General features: G+C 37.7%; 2 protein-coding genes across 3 annotated transcripts; both read left to right on the top strand.

The window, feature by feature from the left end:
* LOC18770536 (PTI1-like tyrosine-protein kinase At3g15890) lies at positions 636–3,854 on the top strand. Its single transcript, XM_020569049.1, has 8 exons — positions 636–957; positions 1,144–1,185; positions 1,506–1,640; positions 1,745–1,968; positions 2,052–2,189; positions 2,307–2,483; positions 2,564–2,719; positions 3,594–3,854. Exons 1-8 carry the CDS (start codon positions 636–638, stop codon positions 3,852–3,854), a joined length of 1,455 nt encoding a protein of 484 aa, XP_020424638.1.
* LOC18771844 (formin-like protein 13) lies at positions 9,057–18,133 on the top strand. Of its 2 annotated transcripts, XM_020567990.1 has the most exons (17): positions 9,133–9,655; positions 10,200–10,900; positions 11,825–12,046; positions 12,130–13,895; positions 13,980–14,103; positions 14,314–14,385; positions 15,174–15,272; positions 15,349–15,390; positions 15,690–15,770; positions 15,855–15,905; positions 15,999–16,080; positions 16,290–16,384; positions 16,598–16,669; positions 16,747–16,863; positions 16,947–17,015; positions 17,098–17,164; positions 17,522–18,133. In XM_020567990.1, exons 1-17 carry the CDS (start codon positions 9,583–9,585, stop codon positions 17,692–17,694), a joined length of 3,906 nt encoding a protein of 1,301 aa, XP_020423579.1. In that variant the 5' UTR covers positions 9,133–9,582; the 3' UTR covers positions 17,695–18,133. The 2 variants fall into 2 exon arrangements, 1 of the variants encoding a protein (XP_020423579.1); XR_002272475.1 differs by lacking the exons at positions 16,747–16,863; positions 16,947–17,015; positions 17,098–17,164; positions 17,522–18,133 and having other exon boundaries at positions 9,057–9,655; positions 16,004–16,080.

Genomic DNA, 18,141 nt, shown 5'->3' with positions numbered 1-18,141 from the left:
GAGCTCACACACGGCCACACTTTACAAACTTACTCCCATCCATCCAGCCGGCTGAGGACACGATCTTCCAAGAAACAAAATGCCATTCTCAAAGAATTCTCAGACTGAGTCAAAGTACTTGTCTACACCTCAAAGGATTATCCATCTTTTAGGCCATAACATTGAGATGCTCTGCTGATATATAATCAATATACTTCAAATATCAATTCGAGGGGTCATATTTATCACATTAATTCCTAGAGGATTCTAAATATCATTTTCCCTCAAGTTTCTGTGGTACAAAAAAGGTTCAGCCCAGAAACCTCAAAGCAGTGCTCACATCACAACACAATGGCCACTCCCTTTATTTTCCTATTCTTATTCACACTTCTTTGCAAGCCCCACATGATTAGTTCAAGTAAGCATATGCAAAACCAATACCAATAACAACATAGATACATGGGATATATACAATTTCTTAATATCACTTAGTTTTTTTTATTTTTTCTGTTTTTCCACCAGGTACTTGCACATTGGATTTTACCAGATTCCCTTATGAAGCCCAAAGCCAGTGCTTTGACCTAGCAGAAGGTTCTTTCACACCTTTAGTAATGCAGTCATGTTGCAGCTCTGCGCTTCAATCTCTATACCAAGCAATGACTATAAAAGCTAGTCAATCTAGATCCATATTCCTTGAGTTTGCTGAAGCTCAGAATTGCACCAACATATTCCAAAACCTTCACCACAGAACCAATATTAACAACTGTGATCTCCAAGATTTTATCTCTTCTTCAACACCAAACCTGTGCTCAAACAATGTTGATTCAGTCATTGGTCTTCTTGGGGTTGACATGTACAACGCTTTACGGTCCAATTGTAAAGGCTTATCCAGCAGTAATCATAGCGATGAAGCATGTTTCGATTGTGTTGTTTCTTATAAGCAATCATTGCAAGCTCTAAAAGAAAGAAATAGATCAGGTAACAGGTGCGCTGAAGCTCTACTTGTTAGTCTTGCTAGCTCAGATGCTCAATCCCCAAACTTGGTTCGCGGAACTTTTTCTTGTTTGTGGAATGAAATAAGTAAGATATGATCCATATCCTGGTATGTGAAGCATTAATTATGTTGTTTCACAGATTGTTAATTTTATTCCTGTGTTTCTGCAGAGTCTCCATGGCCTATAGGCCCTACACCGAATCAAAACAAAGGTAGCATAAAAGAGGTTACCTTCAATGTTGTTCTTTTTGTTTCTATAGTTGCATGTCATCCTATTTAGTTCTAACACAACTAATAACAAATGTATAAAAGCTCATATCCTGGGTTCCAAGAAGCTTCTTGCCATAGTAATCCTGGCGGCAGCACTGGTGATTATAACTCCAATTCTTTATAAGATAACCAGGAAGCAACTGCAATATGCAAGCAAAAAAGATATCGAAATCCTATCTGGTGAGCATTCTTTTAATTAGCCTCTTCCGAAGATCGAAAATTAAGAAGAAAGACTCATATATGTTTGTTGTTGCGGTTTTAGTCTCCAAGAAGACGGTAGAGGAAGAATCCAGGAGTTTCTTTAACTGCTCTGGTCTTTACCTATTCTCACAAGATGAAGTGTTGAAAGCTACCAACCATTTTGATGATTCAAACTTGATTGGAGAGGCAACACTTGGTATGAATTATGAACCATATGATGCTGACTGATCAATATATATATATGATTTAATTCAGAACACTCAAAATTGGGTTACAGCTGAAACACACAGATTCTTTCAGGGAAATTCTATGTTGGGATAATGCCTAGTGGAATGCCAACAACAATTAAGAGACTTAATCAGGGGATCATTAAAGTTCAAAATTTCGGCGAAGAGGTAATAAGGAAAGCCAAGATAAGGCATCCTAATGTGGTGACCACTTTGGGATATTGTGATACAGGAGAGCACTGTCTTGTTTATGAGTATTGCGTAAATGGTAACCTAGCAGGCTGGCTTCTTGGTAAGGTTTAACCTACAATCAAATGATTGCCTCTTGTGTTGATAATTTGATGATTCTACTCTTGTGCCATTTATGTGCATTTATGCAGTCACATTTTCTAGCAGGTAATGGGAAGACACTAATCTTGACATGGGAACATCGAATGCAGATATCGATTGGCATTGCTCGGGGTTTATGTTTTCTCCATGCCAATGCCTTGGCTAAAATGGTTCATGGAGATTTAAAGGTAATTTAATTTGATTTAGTACTTAATATTCAAATGATATGGTCTCTAGTCTTTTGAGTTTGAGAGGTTATTACTAACCAATGACCATGCACTTGCATTGCTTGGCTGATGGCTCAGTTATCAAACATATTTCTGAATGAGAAACTTGAAGCCAAGATTTTAGACTCCAACTTCTCAAACTGCAAGCCTAATGAAACAAAAGGGCTACAAACCATAAAAAACGACGTCTTCGATTTCGGGGTTGTTCTGCTTCAAGTTTTGACAGGAAAGAAATCAAAATCTGTGGTTGAGGAGGTTTGCTCTAAATCCCAAATATAGTCTATCAGTGATGAAATAATGTAGCTAGCCTAATTGATGTGTTGCAATTCGTACAGGCAAGGGAAGCAATACTAAAAGGAGCAAGTATAAGTGGCATGGCGGATCCACGTTTAAATGGGGCTTATGTTTCCTCTGAATTTCGAAATGTATTGTCCATAGCTGTTAGATGTACAGCTCCAAGTGAACGGGAAAGGCCATACATGGAAGAAATTGTACGAAAACTTGAAGAAACACAAAGTTTAGTCTGAGACAAAACGAGATTGAACCAAAAATAAATAAATTGTTCTAACCACTAGACAATTGTGTATACGTGGAATTGCATTTTTCTTGTTATGTATTCAAAATGTTGACATGGAACTTCTTATTTATCTATCAAGGAGGTTTTGGGTTAAGATCTTAGGCGGCGAACCGGGTGAAAGAATCACTGAGTAATTCTTCCACTTCCTTAGGAAACATGACTTGATTCCATTAACGGTCAGGAAATCTTAGGCGGTGATATTGGAGGAAGGGGTTTTGAACACACAAACTCAGATGCAGTGGTAACTATGCTTAACCACTTAGGCTGCTTTTGGTTCATCCATGCATGAGAAATAATTTTCTGGCTCATGCGAAATAAAATGAAACCCTCCCCATGAAAGGCCCTTAGCACCAATCCAATCACTTCAAATTCAAAATCCCATTAATGGGTTTGCGATTAACATCAAAATCACGAAAACCAGCGCCCAAAGACTTCGAATTTCGTCAGAAACTCCCAATTCCAATTGAAACAGAAGAAAGCTGGCTGCACTTTAAAATCGGAAGTCCTTATTTAAAGCGTATAGCCGAGCGGCTATACTTTTTAAATATTCGAATATATTTAAAGCATATAGCCGGACGGCTATGCTATTTAAATATAATATTTTAGGGGTATCGCGATCTCTTTGAATATGATATTACGGCCGCGTGGCTATACATTTAAAATATTCGAATATATTCCTAGCGTATAGCCCGGCGGCTATACCATTTAAATATAATATTTAAGCAGTACAGCCGTGCGGCTATAAAATTGAGGAAAACCGTAATGGTACTGTAAATGTGGATTTGCAGCGCCAAGATGAAGATGGTGATGTAGATAGGAAGTTGGATTCTAAGCCTAGTTTCAAAAGGAGCTCGTCAAGCAATAAGAAGGATGAGTGTCAGGCTTTAGGGATGAAACAAAAATACGAGTGGATTGATTTGTCACCAGATGCAAGACCCTTGTTAGTTTTTATCAACAAGAGGAGTGGAGCTCAGCGTGGGAATTCACTGAGGCAACGATTAAATATTCTTCTCAATCCTGTTCAGGGTTTGATTTCTCTACCATCTTGATTACTTGGAAAAATATATTTGCCTTCATTTGTTTAGCCAAGTGAGGTCTTTTAAGTAAGGTTTAAGATTTAAATGTCTGTGGTGGAAAAAATATTTGCCTTCTTTTCTTTTCAAATGAGCCAAGTATGGTTATTACTGAGGCTTAAGGTTTAAATCTCCGGGGGGTTGAAAAATTAAGATTTGCTAGTTTAGCCCCTTAGTGAAACAGGAAGTCTTAACAGTACATTCTAATTGATTTCTATGGAGTTTGGTGAACCTATGCTCTATTTATATTTGTGATATATCATAGCATCTTTTTGTGTTTTTGCCCGGACTCAAAACTTAATGGTCTGTGTTGGAGTTTCTTCTGCGGTTATTCGAAAACAGTCTATCTGCTAGGAAGACTGCAGATTCAGGAATTATATAAAGCTTATGAAAATGTCAAAAATTTGTCTGGGGTCCACTATGGAGCTTTCTATAGCCGACCTGGGAGGTAAACAGCAAAAATATGAGTGGTATTTGAAGCACAAGGACACCCAGCCATTCAGGCAAAAACCAAGATGATTGTCTTTTAAGCAATGCACTTCTTACAACATCCCCATCAGCAAAACAAACCATTTGTAAGCAAAGGCATAGTGCTTATTATATTCCCTTTCTTCTTGTACGGATTGCATGCAGTTTCTTGAAAACAGTTTCCACAGAATGGAAATCACCATCAAAACCATAACTCTGCCCTCAATACTACACATAAAGGTACTCTTTTGGAGATGAGGATGGGGGCGGAATCTGTAAGATTTCAGGTATGTCTGATGTTGGGGGTGAAGGCATGTCTTTCTTCTTCAAAGAATAGTAAACATCAGCTATAAAAAGCCAAATAATATCAGGGTCGATGAATGCATCACGGAGACTTTGAAGGGCTTCAAATATATTTTCACATTGCACCAACAAAAAAAATATAGATTTTTTTGTAGGCCTATCTTTTGAGGTGCCCTTTGTGAAAATCCCACATTGAAAAACCACACTCTTACAAAGGTGTTTATAACCAAAGCACTATGATGAATTAGTAAATGTGGTTAACATTGGAGAGTTGGGCCAATGGCCTGGGCTTTGGAATTGGCTTTCATTAATAATAATTATATTAATCAAAGACTTGGGCCTTGGGACTTGGGGCTCTTGGGGTGTACGGAGAAATTGAAAAAAGACACCCAAACGATTTCACAACAGACTTAATAAATAGAAATGAATTACTTTGTGTTCTTTTTCTTCAATCCTTTTATATTAAATAATAATTACCCGCATAAAGATTTTAGCCGCATAAAGATTTTTCCTTTTCCAAAGTTATTACCCGCATAAAGATTTTAGCACTTTCACGTTTAATAATATATTATACATGTACGCACGTATTTCTCATGTTTAATACACGTATTATTAAAAAAAAAATTAAGTAGGACATACAAAATTCACGTATTATACACGTATTACTGAATAAGAATAATATATACCCAAAAAAAAAGGTATAGCCGTGCGGCTACACTCTTTTTTGCATAAAAATAGTATAGCCGCACGGCTATACTCCTTGGCACGTGGGCTTAGGCCATGGGCCTCCTTGGAACGTGGGCTTAGCCTTGGGGCGGTCTTATTTAATACAAATATATGTATATATACATAAAATAGTATAGCCGCGCGGCTATACTATTTTTTAAATTGTTTTTTAAAAAAGTTATAGCCGTTGGGCCTCTTGGACACGTGGGCTGAAGCCATGGGCCTCTCTGACCCGTGGGCTTAGGCCTTGGGCGGGTCTTTATATATACAAATACATAAAATAGTATAGCCGCACGGCTATACTATTTTTAAAAATGTTTTTAAAAAAAAGTATAGCCGTTGGGCCTCTTTGACACGTGGGCTTACTCCATGGGCCTCTCTGACACGTGGGCTTAGGCCTTGGCCGGGTCTTTATATATATATATATATATATATATTGTATCAGTCCCCTTCTATTGAGGGATCCCTCAAATAAAATTATTTGAGGGACGCCCTTTAGGGTACCCTACAATTTTTTTCTTAATGATCCAAACCATCTATTTTTTAGGTCTTCATTCATAGATCATTCAAAAAAAAAATTAGACAAATCGGAAACCGTTTCGACAGCCAATTGTGTCTTACAAAATCAATGAACACGGTACTTCAAGAAAATGCTAAAATTTCAATAACTTAATTGAGTGGTCAAATGATATCGGATTCAAGTGATTTTTTGCAGGGATGATCTTTGAATGAGTATCTACAAAATAGACGGTTTGGATTAGTGAAATACAATCCGGAGTGGGGCCTACAAGGGGTGTCCCTAAAATAAGCTTATTTGAGGGATCCCTCAATGGAAGCTCTCTGTATATTGTATATATACATCAAATAGTGTAGAATATATATACATAAAACAGTATAGCCGCTCGGCTATACTATTTTTAAAATGTTTTTTAAAAAAAAGTATAGCCGTTCGGCCTCTTTGACACGCGCGCTCAGGCCATGGGCCTCTCTGAAACGTGGGCTTAGGCCTTGGGCGGGTCTTTTTATATGTATATTATATATATACATAAAATAGTATAGCCGCGCAGCTATACTTGTTTTTTTAAAAAAGTATAGCCGTCTGGCCTCTTTGACACGTGGGATTAGGCCATTGGCCTCTCTGACACGTGGGCTGAGGCCTCGGGCGGTTCTTTATATATGAATATAGTATAGCCATGCGGCTATACTATTTTTTGAATTAAAAAAGGAGTATCGCCGCGCGGCTGTACTGGTGTTCCCATATTTTTTAAAAATTTAGGCTTTGCTCTTCTGACACGTGTAACCTAGGGGCTGGGAGGCTCCTTTTTTCCAAAGATACACATAGTATAGCCGCACGGCTATAATCTTTTTTATTTTTAATATTTTGAAATTATTAAATGGCATTCTTTACTTTTGTTCTTTGGCCTACTTCTTTAATTTACTATACGTAATCAAGTGATATCTTACCCTCTTTTAATCACTTTGCATAGTGATTATATTTTAATTGTTATTTAATATAAAAGAACTGAAGAAAATGGACACAAAGTTATTCATTTCTATTTATTAAGTCTTTTGTTAAATCGTTTGGGTTTCTTTTTTCAATTTCTCCATACTCCAAGAGCCGTATCCGTCACTATTATGCCATTGCTCGAGTATCTATCTTCCCTTTTTGATTTTTTACTTTTCCAAAGTAATTACCCGCATAAAGATTTTAGCACTTTCACGTTTAATAATATATTATACCCGTACGCACGTATTTCTCATGTTTAATACACGTATTTTTTTAAAAAAATTAAGTAGGACACACAAAATTCAGGTATTATACGCGTATTACTGAATAAGAATAATATATACCCAAAAAAATGGTATAGCCGTGCGGCTACACTCTTTTTGGCATAAAAATAGTATAGCCGCACGGCTATACTCCTTGACACGTGGGCTTAGGCCATGGGCCTCTTTGGCACGTGGGCTTAGCCTTGGGCCGGTCTTTTTTAATATATATATATATATATAAATAAAATAGTATAGCCGTGCGGCTATACTATTTTTAAAATTGTTTTTTTTTAAAAAGTATAGCCGTTGGGCCTCTTTGACACGTGGGCTGAAGCCATGGGCCTCTCTGACCCGTGGGCTTAGGCCTTGATCGGGTCTTTATATATATAAATACATAAAATAGTATAGCCGCACGGCTATACTATTTTTAAAATATATTTTTTAAAAAGTATAGCCGTTGGGCCTCTTTGACACGTGGGATTAGGCCATTGGCCTCTCTGACACATGGGCTGAGGCCTCTGGCGGTTCTTTATATATGAATATAGTATAGCCATGCGGCTATACTATTTTTTGAATTAAAAAAGGTGTATAGCCGCCCGGCTGTACTGGTGTTTCCATATTTTTAAAAAAATTTGGCTTTGCTCTTCTGACACGTGTAACCTAGGGGCTGGGATGCTCCTTTTTTCCGAAGATACACATAGTATAGCCGCACGGCTATACTCTTTTTTATTTTTAATATTTTGAAATTATTAAATGGCATTCTTTACTTTTGTTCTTTGGCCTACTTCTTTAATTTACTATACGTAATCAAGTGATATCTTACCCTCTTTTAATCACTTTGCATAGTGATTACATTTTAATTGTTATTTAATATAAAAGGACTGAAGAAAAGGGACACAAAATTATTCATTTCTATTTATTAAGTCTTTTGTGAAATCGTTTGGGTTTCTTTTTTCAATTTCTCCATACCCCAAGAGCCGTATCCGTCACTATTATGCCATTGCTCGAGTATCTATCTTCCCTTTTTGATTTTTTACTTTTTCAAAGTTATTACCCGCATAAAGATTTTAGCACTTTCACGTTTAATAATATATTATACCCGTACGCACGTATTTCTCATATTTAATACACGTTTTTTTTTTAAATTAAGAGTATACCCGAGCGGCTATATTGTTAAAATATTCGGCTTTACCTTTATCAAATATTTTAACAAATATATTTTAAACCAATATAGCCGCGCGGCTATACTATTAAAATTGTTACAGTATTAAAATATTAGTGCTATAGTATTAAAATTGTTTTTTAACAAATATATGCAAGTCGTATAGCCGCGCGGCTATACTGTTCAAATATTCCAACATATTCATAGAGTATAGCCGCCCGGCCATACAATTTAAATATAATATTTTACACGTACAGCCGCGCGGCTATACGTTAAATAGCAAAATCTGGATTTCTATTTTTAAATTACTCTAATTATTATTTACTTAGTGAATAATTAGAATTTAAATATTTTATTAAAGAAAAAAAATTAAAAAAATTAACAACTATTTATCAAGTAATATAATTTATGGAGTTAATTAAAATATTTAATACTAATTATTCACTAAATAAATACCAATGAAATTAAGTAAATAAGGCTAAGATATTATTTAATTATGGAAAGAAAAATTGAAAAAAAAATTATTGAGCTGAAGATACTAAATTTTGAAAATAAACATCTCTCGACGAATTTCGTCAGCGCAGAGCTATCCCGGCTAAGCATTCACTTGGATCTAACAACAAAAACTGATTTGTTCAGTCCAGCTTCCAAAATGCTAATATGAAGTCCGCATGCCTTGGGCTATGGGTCAGCTCCGTACTCAGGCCCATATTTAGAATTATTATTATTTTTTGTCGACAGAAAAACTATTGTATAAAAGGTTTAAAATGTCAACAAAAGACAAAAATAAGGGAAGGAAAAGTAGAAGGAGCCACGTCGAGGATAATATGACATACACGTCGAGCAGTGATGGTGTCCACGTCATCTGGAGCTGACAGTGCCAAGTCGATTGGTGAAATCCCACAGCTGAGAGGAAAATGGTACCAAACAGACCCCCCCCCCCCCCCTCCCCAAAAAAAAAGTGTAACAAACCAAATTATCTATCACACTCTTCGTCGTCGTCTTCTTCTTCGACAATCTAATCCACAGACAGAAATTCTAACCCAGCCAAAACAGCAAAAAAATCCGAAATTCTTTTCCTCAGAAGCCAACTAAATACTGTACCGAATTCCTTTTGCTCTACCAAATTCCTCATTTCGACTTTTACAAATTTCATTCAAACATTACATTTTTATATATGCATATGTGTACATATAAGTGATTGATCGGCAATTGTAGGCAGGGTGATTTTGATTTTGATAGGAGGGAGAGTTTGGGAATAATTGGACAGCAGAGATGGCGTTGCTGCGCAAATTGTTCTATCGGAAGCCGCCTGATGGGCTTTTCGAGATCTCTGAACGAGTTTACGGTGCGTTTCGAATTCGATATTTCTTTTTTCTTCTTTCTTCTGTGATGGCTGTCGAAACATTTACACACACACACATGAATCATGATATATATATATATATATATATATATATATATAGTCCGGTTTGGCAGTGGCTACATTGTGTGATTAATTGAATGGTACCAATCCGAATTTAACTATGCTTACAGTTAATTAAGCAATGTTTTCTGTTAATTTAAATAATGAACACTTGCGTATTTTTATGTCTACTCAACAAAAATAAAATAATAAAAAAGAAGCAGCAGCAGCTCGTCTATAAAACTTTTGAAATACATGTACTGTTTTGCATTTGTTGAAAGAGGGATGATTAAGGAACAGTCTTGAATGTAGATGGGTGTGTTCGGATTGCTTTAACACTTGCTAATTGCATAAGACTCTCACAGTGATGATGCCATCTTATGTGAAGGGGAAATGTATGTTGGAATTCCTTTTGAATAGTTGTGGTTTTGGCCTAGGCGTATAGTATGACCTGACCGTAAGCGGCTGTTTCTTTGTCTACATATAGTTTTTGATTGCTGCTTCACTACCGATGCTTGGAAGGAAGAAAACTATAAAGTTTACATAGGTGGGATAGTTGGTCAACTCCAAGATCACCTACCTGATGCTTCATTCTTGGTGTTCAATTTTCATGATGGAGTGGCACAAAGCCAGATGGCCAGCATCTTGTCTGAGTACGATATGACCATAATGGATTACCCACGACACTTTGAAGGTTGTCCGGTTCTCACACTTGAGTTGATCCATCACTTTCTTAGATCAAGTGAAAGTTGGCTAGCACTTGGGCAGCATAATGTGCTCTTGATGCACTGTGAACGTGGAGGTTGGCCTGTTTTAGCTTTCATGCTAGCTGCGCTCTTGATTTATCGGAAACAGTATAGTGGAGAGCAGAGGACGTTGGACATGGTTTATAGGCAAGCTCCCCATGAGCTTTTGCATTTTTTATCACCGCTAAATCCAATCCCTTCTCAACTGAGGTATCTACAGTATGTTTCGAGGAGGAATGTAGCCTTGGAATGGCCTCCTCTGGATCGAGCGCTTACCTTGGACTGCGTCATCTTTAGATTTATTCCTAATTTTGATGGGGAGGGTGGTTGCCGTCCTCTATTTCGCATTTATGGACAGGATCCTTTTGTTGTTACTGATCGAACTGCCAGAGTCTTATACTCAACTCCAAAAAGAAGCAATACCATCCGGGCTTACAAGCAGGTGATGTTATCTCTCTTTATTTACTAAGACATAATCATATACTCATTTAAATGGATGTTGACTATACGTTCATATGTGATTAGGTTCATCATTCCCTTATAATCAGTCAAACGTGATTAGGTTCATTTTCCTTGTCCGTATTTTGCTTTTCATTAATGTAAAAATGTCTACCTTGAGATGACTTACCTAGCTTTAAAATGTCTGTTCTCAATTGTTTTGAAATGGTGTAATTTGGGATCTGACTTAGGTCAAACCTGTGCTGATTTTGAGGGAAGATACCTTGCATTGAAGGGGCAAGGCTTAGAGCCTTATATTGCCTACTTATCTGAACTGATGCCGAATTGTATTTCAACTAGGAGATCTCTTACCTGTCAGGTTTGCAGCCCTAGGCCAATGGAACCATTAATCCAACGACCACCTACTGTGCACTCATAAGACAAAAAAAACAATGAAAGAAAAAAGCCACCAGTTCTTCCTGAAGCAAACTTTTGTACTTTCCTTGTCAGAAGTTTAAGAAGAATTAGTAAATGTTATCCAAACTATGACATTGGTTACATTTGGTTCCTGACGTACTTTTTTTTGGAGATTTAACAATTAGTGGGTAATGTTTAAGTTTTAACTTGTCTTGATCTTGACTGGGATCCTAATAGGTCTAATATTGGTCAACTAAAACTTAATTTGATGTAATTAACTCACAAGATTAGATCAAAGAGGTATTTGTTGTGCAAGTTGGGTGACGGACCAGGCTTGGTTTCATGGAGCTTTGATTGGTAGTGAGTTTGAGAAGCAAAAACTTCCAGTCTTATTTTCTTAGCTTTGATCTGTGCGGAACTTCACTTTCCTTATATGTTTTTTCCCATTTATTTTTCATATATAATGCAACTAAGATGTGGTCTAATCTTTAAATGTTCAAAACCAATGCAGGCAGAATGTGAACTGGTTAAAATTGACATTAATTGCCATATTCAAGGTGATGTTGTGGTAGAGTGCATTAGCTTACATGATGACACAGAACGTGAAGAGATGATGTTCCGCATCATGTTTAATACAGCTTTTATTAGGTCTAATATTTTGATGCTCAACCGTGATGAAATTGACATGTTGTGGGATGCTAAGGAACAATTTCCAAAGAAATTCAGAGTAGAGGTGTGTCTCTGCTTCTTCTGATTGCCTTTGATTCTTTTGTTGTTTTTTTCCTGACAAATTGTTTGGCTACCATATGGTTTAAGATTCTTTTTTCAGAGATGGATGCTGTCAAGACTGCATCCATTATTCTGGGTGGTATTTCATGCTTTGAGGATAAAGAGGGCCTTCCAATGGAAGCGTTTGCTCAAGTACAGGAGATCTTTAACTATGTGGATTGGTTAGATCCCAAGGTCGATGCCACACTAAATGCGCTACAACAAATGGGTGTATCAAACATCGCCCATGAAAAGTTGGACAATGATTCTTCCCAAAGTACTGGAAATGACACTTCCTTGCAGGAATCAAGTCCAAGAAATATCCAAAGGAAAAAGAAACAGTTAAATCTTGAAAATAATTCTAAGAACCTTCTCTCCTCTGCTGAGGTGCATCCAGTGGCCTCACCTTTGCAATCTCCAGATACCACTGTGAGTAAACAGGAAGCCAAACCCCAAGACATTCATACTGCACTTCAGCTACCCGGTCAATGTGATTCAGTATCCCAGCATATACCCCAACCTTCTCAGTCAACCCCAATGGAAGCATTCGCTCAAGTTCAAGAGATCTTTAACCATGTGGCCTCACCTGCGCAGTCTCCAAGTACCACTGCGAGTAAACAGGAAGCTAAACCTCAAGACATTCATACCGCACTTCAGCCACCCAACAAATGTGATTCAGTATGCCAGCAGATGCCCCGACCTTCTCAGTCAACCCCAATGGAAGCATTCACTCAAGTTCAGGAGATATTTAGCCACGTCGCCTCACCTATGCAGTCTCCAGATGCTGCTGTGAGTAAACCGGATGGTAAACCTGAAGACATTCATACTGCACTACAGTCACCCAATCAACATGATTCGGTGTGCCAGAAGATGCCCCAACCTTCTCAATCAACCCCTGTTTCCTCTAATTCCAGGAAAGATTTACCTGATCCCACGCCAAAATATCAAAACACCTGCCAAGCAAGTGGCATAAAACCTCTGTTAAATGATCATGACTTTTCTGGGAGACAGGAAGTCTCCCATTCAGTCACTGCATATCCTGGTGTCCCAGATGCAACCTTGAACGTTTCACGTGTACCCGAATCTGCAGAAGTCAAAAGTGTCTCAATTACAGCACCAACACCTTCATCACCTCCTCCACTGAGACCTTCCATGACTACTTCTACTATAAAAACTGTTTCTTCTCCTCCCCGACAGCAAGTGCCGCCATCAGTTTCAAAACCTGAGGACTCATCACTTTCCAAAGACTCTGAAACCTATACACAGGATGGAACCCATCCATCTATTACTAGTCATCCAGGTGCCCATGGGATGCCAATCTCAGGTACCATTTCTGGCAGTGTTTTACCTGATCCACCATCCGCTCCTCCACATTCTCAAATTACTACGTCTGCTCGGCCTCCTCCAACTCCTCCACCACCTCCTCCAACGCTGCCTTTGAAAGAGAACCTTGCTGATGGTTCTGGACCTCCTCCACCTCCACCTCCACCTCCTCCTACTCACTCAGGGCAAGCTGGAGGCACTACAAATTCATCTCCAGTGCCACCACCACCACCACCACCTACTGCTGCCACGGCATCAGTTCCTTCTGCCCCCCCTGCTCCACCTCCTATTGGTAAAGGAGGCTCGAAGACAGGGAATCCTCCACCGCCACCAATTATTTCCCCGGGTAATGCGAAAGGACGTCTATCACGTACCATAAGTTCAAAGAATAATAATGCAAAGAAACTGAAGCCATTGCACTGGTTGAAACTATCAAGAGCAGTTCAGGGAAGCTTATGGGCTGAGGCACAAAAATCTGGTGAAGCCTCCAAGTATGAACTAACTTGCTACAAGAGAAGACTTATGACATGTAAATCTTGCAGCGTCTGACATTCTTATTTATTTTATTGAGACAGAGCTCCAGAGATTGACATATCAGAGCTTGAGAATCTTTTCTCAGCGGCACTTCCAACTTCAGATCATGGCAGGAAATCAACTACACAGGGTTCAGTTGCCCCTAAATCTGATAAAGTTCAACTGGTAAATTTCTTTCAACCTTCAGTTGATGAAGAACATGTTCCCTATATGGATTTTTGTTATTGACGTGGTTTGTGTTCATCCTTATACTTCATAGCGGTCATGTCATGAATGAGCTTTATGTGTTTTGTTTTCTGGCTTGCATCTCAGCCTGGTTCGCTATATTATCATGAAAATCGTATCTATATCTAGCTTTTTATTTGTTTAATGCAGATTGACCACAGACGGGCATATAACTGTGAAATCATGCTTTCAAAGGTGAAGGTTCCATTGAATGAGTTAATGGTAAGCTTGATCGTACTTTACAAATTTGTACACAAATAATTTGTAGTTAAGATTTACTCCAGGCTAATTTACAACCACTATAGAACTCAACTCTATGGATGCTTGATGTAATCGATACTGTCCAAAACACATGAACACACACAGTGTGTGTGCATCGTGAAGTTTATAAAAAAATTGAAAAAGACTCTTAACTACTGAATTGTAAATTCATTATGGGCACGATACCTGACCAAATATTTGAAGTAGTTGAATGATCGCCAACAAAGGCATGGGTAATGGCTTTAAATGATGGCAGTCTTAAGAACCGCCATGGTTTTTTTCTTATAAATATTTTATTTTATTCCACTCCTTTATTGTGGTGTCATTATGTAGCTATATTTTTCACATTAGTTGGTACTTGAACTTTTTTCTGTTTAAGTTGCAACATAAAACATCTTATTCCGTACAGAGGCATTTTATGGTCTGTGTATTGTTATATTTGTCTTTTCCAACTTTAGTAAACTTCTCCCCATTTGCTGCCGGAATGGTTGCATTCAACTCTTCAGTTCTCTACTAGTGATGATTGAGGTGCCATTGCAAACTACTGTAGCATGTATCACCTCTTATCACTAAGCAATGGTGTCTAATTCACAGACAGTGCTGTAATTCTAAGCAACCTTCTTTCAGCATTAAAGCAATATTTTTCAATATCTGAATTGTATGGTCTTAGAAGCATCACACAGTAGTGGATTCTTTCATCAGATTATTGGTTATCCTTGTCAATGTGCCTTCTTCTGTAACATTGACAGAAATCAGTGCTTGCCCTGGAAGATACAGCATTGGATGCTGACCAGGTTGAGAACCTCATAAAGTTCTGTCCAACAAAAGAGGAGATGGAACTGCTTAAGGTACATCAAAACTGTTTCTCAAGATAAAAGGTTCGCTAATTCATTTCAAGGTTGTAATCTATAATTCTGTTTTCAGGGCTATACTGGAGAAAAGGAGAAGTTAGGAAAATGTGAACAGGTTTGCAGGATATCACTGTTGCATTATGCTAGTTAATCATGGCCTCGTAAACAGGATGAATAATCATCCATACACTACTTGATATACAACATTACATATCATGTTCATGGGTTATTCTGAGGTTTAATTTGTTGTCTGTTTTCTTAGATGTAGTTGATGGTGGATATGGGGTTCTTAGAATTGTAAACACATTTAGAGTCATCTTCAAATTGATGATCGAGTTATTATCTGGTGTACTTTTTATGCATTAATACATGTGGACGTGGACTCCTTTACTGATTTTTAAATGTTGATGGCAGTTCCTCTTAGAGTTAATGAAAGTACCTCGAGTCGAATCAAAGCTCAGAGTTTTTTCATTCAAAATACAATTCTCTTCTCAGGTAAACTAACATTTTTATCATCTTAATAGTATATTGTTTGGGTTTTATATTAAGACTTAACGATGGTACATAACTGCCATGTAGGTCTCTGACCTTAGAAATAGCTTGAATGTTGTGAACTCTGCATCAGAAGAGGCAAGTTCATCCTTCTTTTTCCTCAACCATAGATGGTAATCATTCAAAGATTATTGAAGTCTCATTTTTCTTGCTACATGTGGTCTTTATCAGATCAGGAATTCTGTCAAATTGAAAAGAATTATGCAGACAATTCTTTCACTAGGAAATGCTCTGAACCAGGGGACAGCTCGGGGTAGGTTGAAATTAATTTGAATTGTCATCTTAGCATTATACAATATCAAAAGATCAAGCACATATTTCAATACTTTATCTGAATCCAGGCTCATATTCGTTCATATTTCACGGGTTCGGTCGGAATTACACATGCAACAGTTTTTATGCTGCTGATTTGTACTACCAATTTCATTCCTTCTGAGTGTAATAGTTGATGTTATATTTTAGGCTCTGCTATCGGATTTAGGTTGGATAGCCTTCTTAAACTCATTGAGACTCGCGCAAGGAACCACAAGATGACTCTTATGCACTATCTTTGTAAGGTAGATTCTTATGGACTATCTTTGTTGGACCGTGTGTTTTAATTATGGTTTTCTCATTACATTCTTTTCTGAGTGCTACTGCAGTTGTATGTTTGTTAAAGTATATTCTCAACTGTGTTGTAGTTTGGTGGAATGCAAAATCTTGTTTGTGTGTATTTCTTTGAATTTACTTTTTAATATGCATTTTTCTGGTTTGTTTGGTCTTGCCTCTAGGTACTCATTGACCAACTACCAGAGGTTCTAGATTTCTCTAAAGACCTAGCCAGCTTAGAACCTGCGTCAAAGGTATTCTTTTTGTGTCTGGTCCATAATTTTCGGGATTTTTTTGGGTATCTATTGACCGACTTTTCTATGCGTTATAGATACAATTGAAATTTTTGGCAGAGGAAATGCAAGCTGTAAGTAAAGGATTAGAGAAAGTTGTGCAGGAACTATCCACCTCAGAAAATGATGGTCCTATATCAGAAAATTTCCGTAAGGTAATTTTGTGGCAGTAATAACGGTCACAGATATTATGCTTGACGTTCAGGCTTTGACTTGTAGTTTTTCTCATAACCTTCAGATTCTAAAGGAGTTCCTCCGTTTTGCTGAAGCGGAAGTGAGGACTTTGGCTTCACTATATTCTACTGTGGTAAGTCTTTGCTTGATGAGCACTGATTCAAGGTTTTATAATGTTTGATATAGTATTCTTGACTTGGAGCTGAACGTCGCAGGGTAGAAATGTGGATGCACTGATTCTTTATTTTGGAGAGGATCCTGCTCGCTGCCCTTTCGAACAAGGTATTCACCAAGAGTTCTAGACCTTCCATTCCACTAGGGACTTGTTTATGATATGGACCTGGACCGTTTATAAAGAGACTGACCATCTTCCTTGATCATGTGATATTAAAATATTGGCGCCATTTTACTTTCTAAACATAAGAGTACTGTTGTCTTCTCTGCCGACAAAAGTCAAGACTGCTATCCTTTTTTTTTTTTTCCTTGGGTCACTGATGGCCATGTATGTGGTGGTTTGTCAATTCTTGAAAAATCGACCATGAGTATATGGTGGTGTGCTTAATAGAATGTAGTCAGCATTAAACTATAATCACTGTAATCACGTGCTACCTTTCTAACCATTTCAATTTACTGCTGCAGTTGTCTCAACTTTGCTGAACTTTGTTAGAATGTTCATCAAAGCCCATGACGAAAACTGCAAGCAGAGTGAGATTGAAAAGAAGAAAGCAGCAGAAAGCGAGAAGCCCAAGATGGGTGCTTCAAAGGAGTCTGAACGATTGTCGCGTAATCCAATCAAGAGTGGCAATGCATAATGATCCAGTTTCTAATCCGCCGTGCTCCTCATCTCAGACAAAAATTATAATATGAGCATTAGATTGAGCAGAAATAGTTTCTTTTTCCTTTTCTCATTTTCCCACTTGCATTGCCAAGAAGGCATAGATTTTGATCGATATTGGGAATAGAATGTAAATTAGCTAGAGTCTCGGATGTAGGTATAGAGCTGTGATGAAGTGACAGAATATGATGCTGCAATGCAAGGCTGATTTTGTCCTCCGAGAGGCGCCTTTTATTGTTCATATTGGACCAGGTACGTATAGGACAGTTTCAATAATGCAGATTTTGAGTAGGCGATTTGTACAATATATAGATGATGCGCCAGTTTCTTTTATTGCTGTAAATAAAACGAAGGGATTTTTGACATAGTTCCCATCCCACAGCTTTCTATAAATTTATTATGTTTTGATTTGCTGACTTTTATT

Source organism: Prunus persica, chromosome G7 (assembly GCF_000346465.2).
Source record: "Prunus persica cultivar Lovell chromosome G7, Prunus_persica_NCBIv2, whole genome shotgun sequence".
NCBI lineage: Eukaryota > Viridiplantae > Streptophyta > Magnoliopsida > Rosales > Rosaceae > Prunus > Prunus persica.
This window is presented reverse-complemented; position numbering and strand designations above follow the sequence as displayed.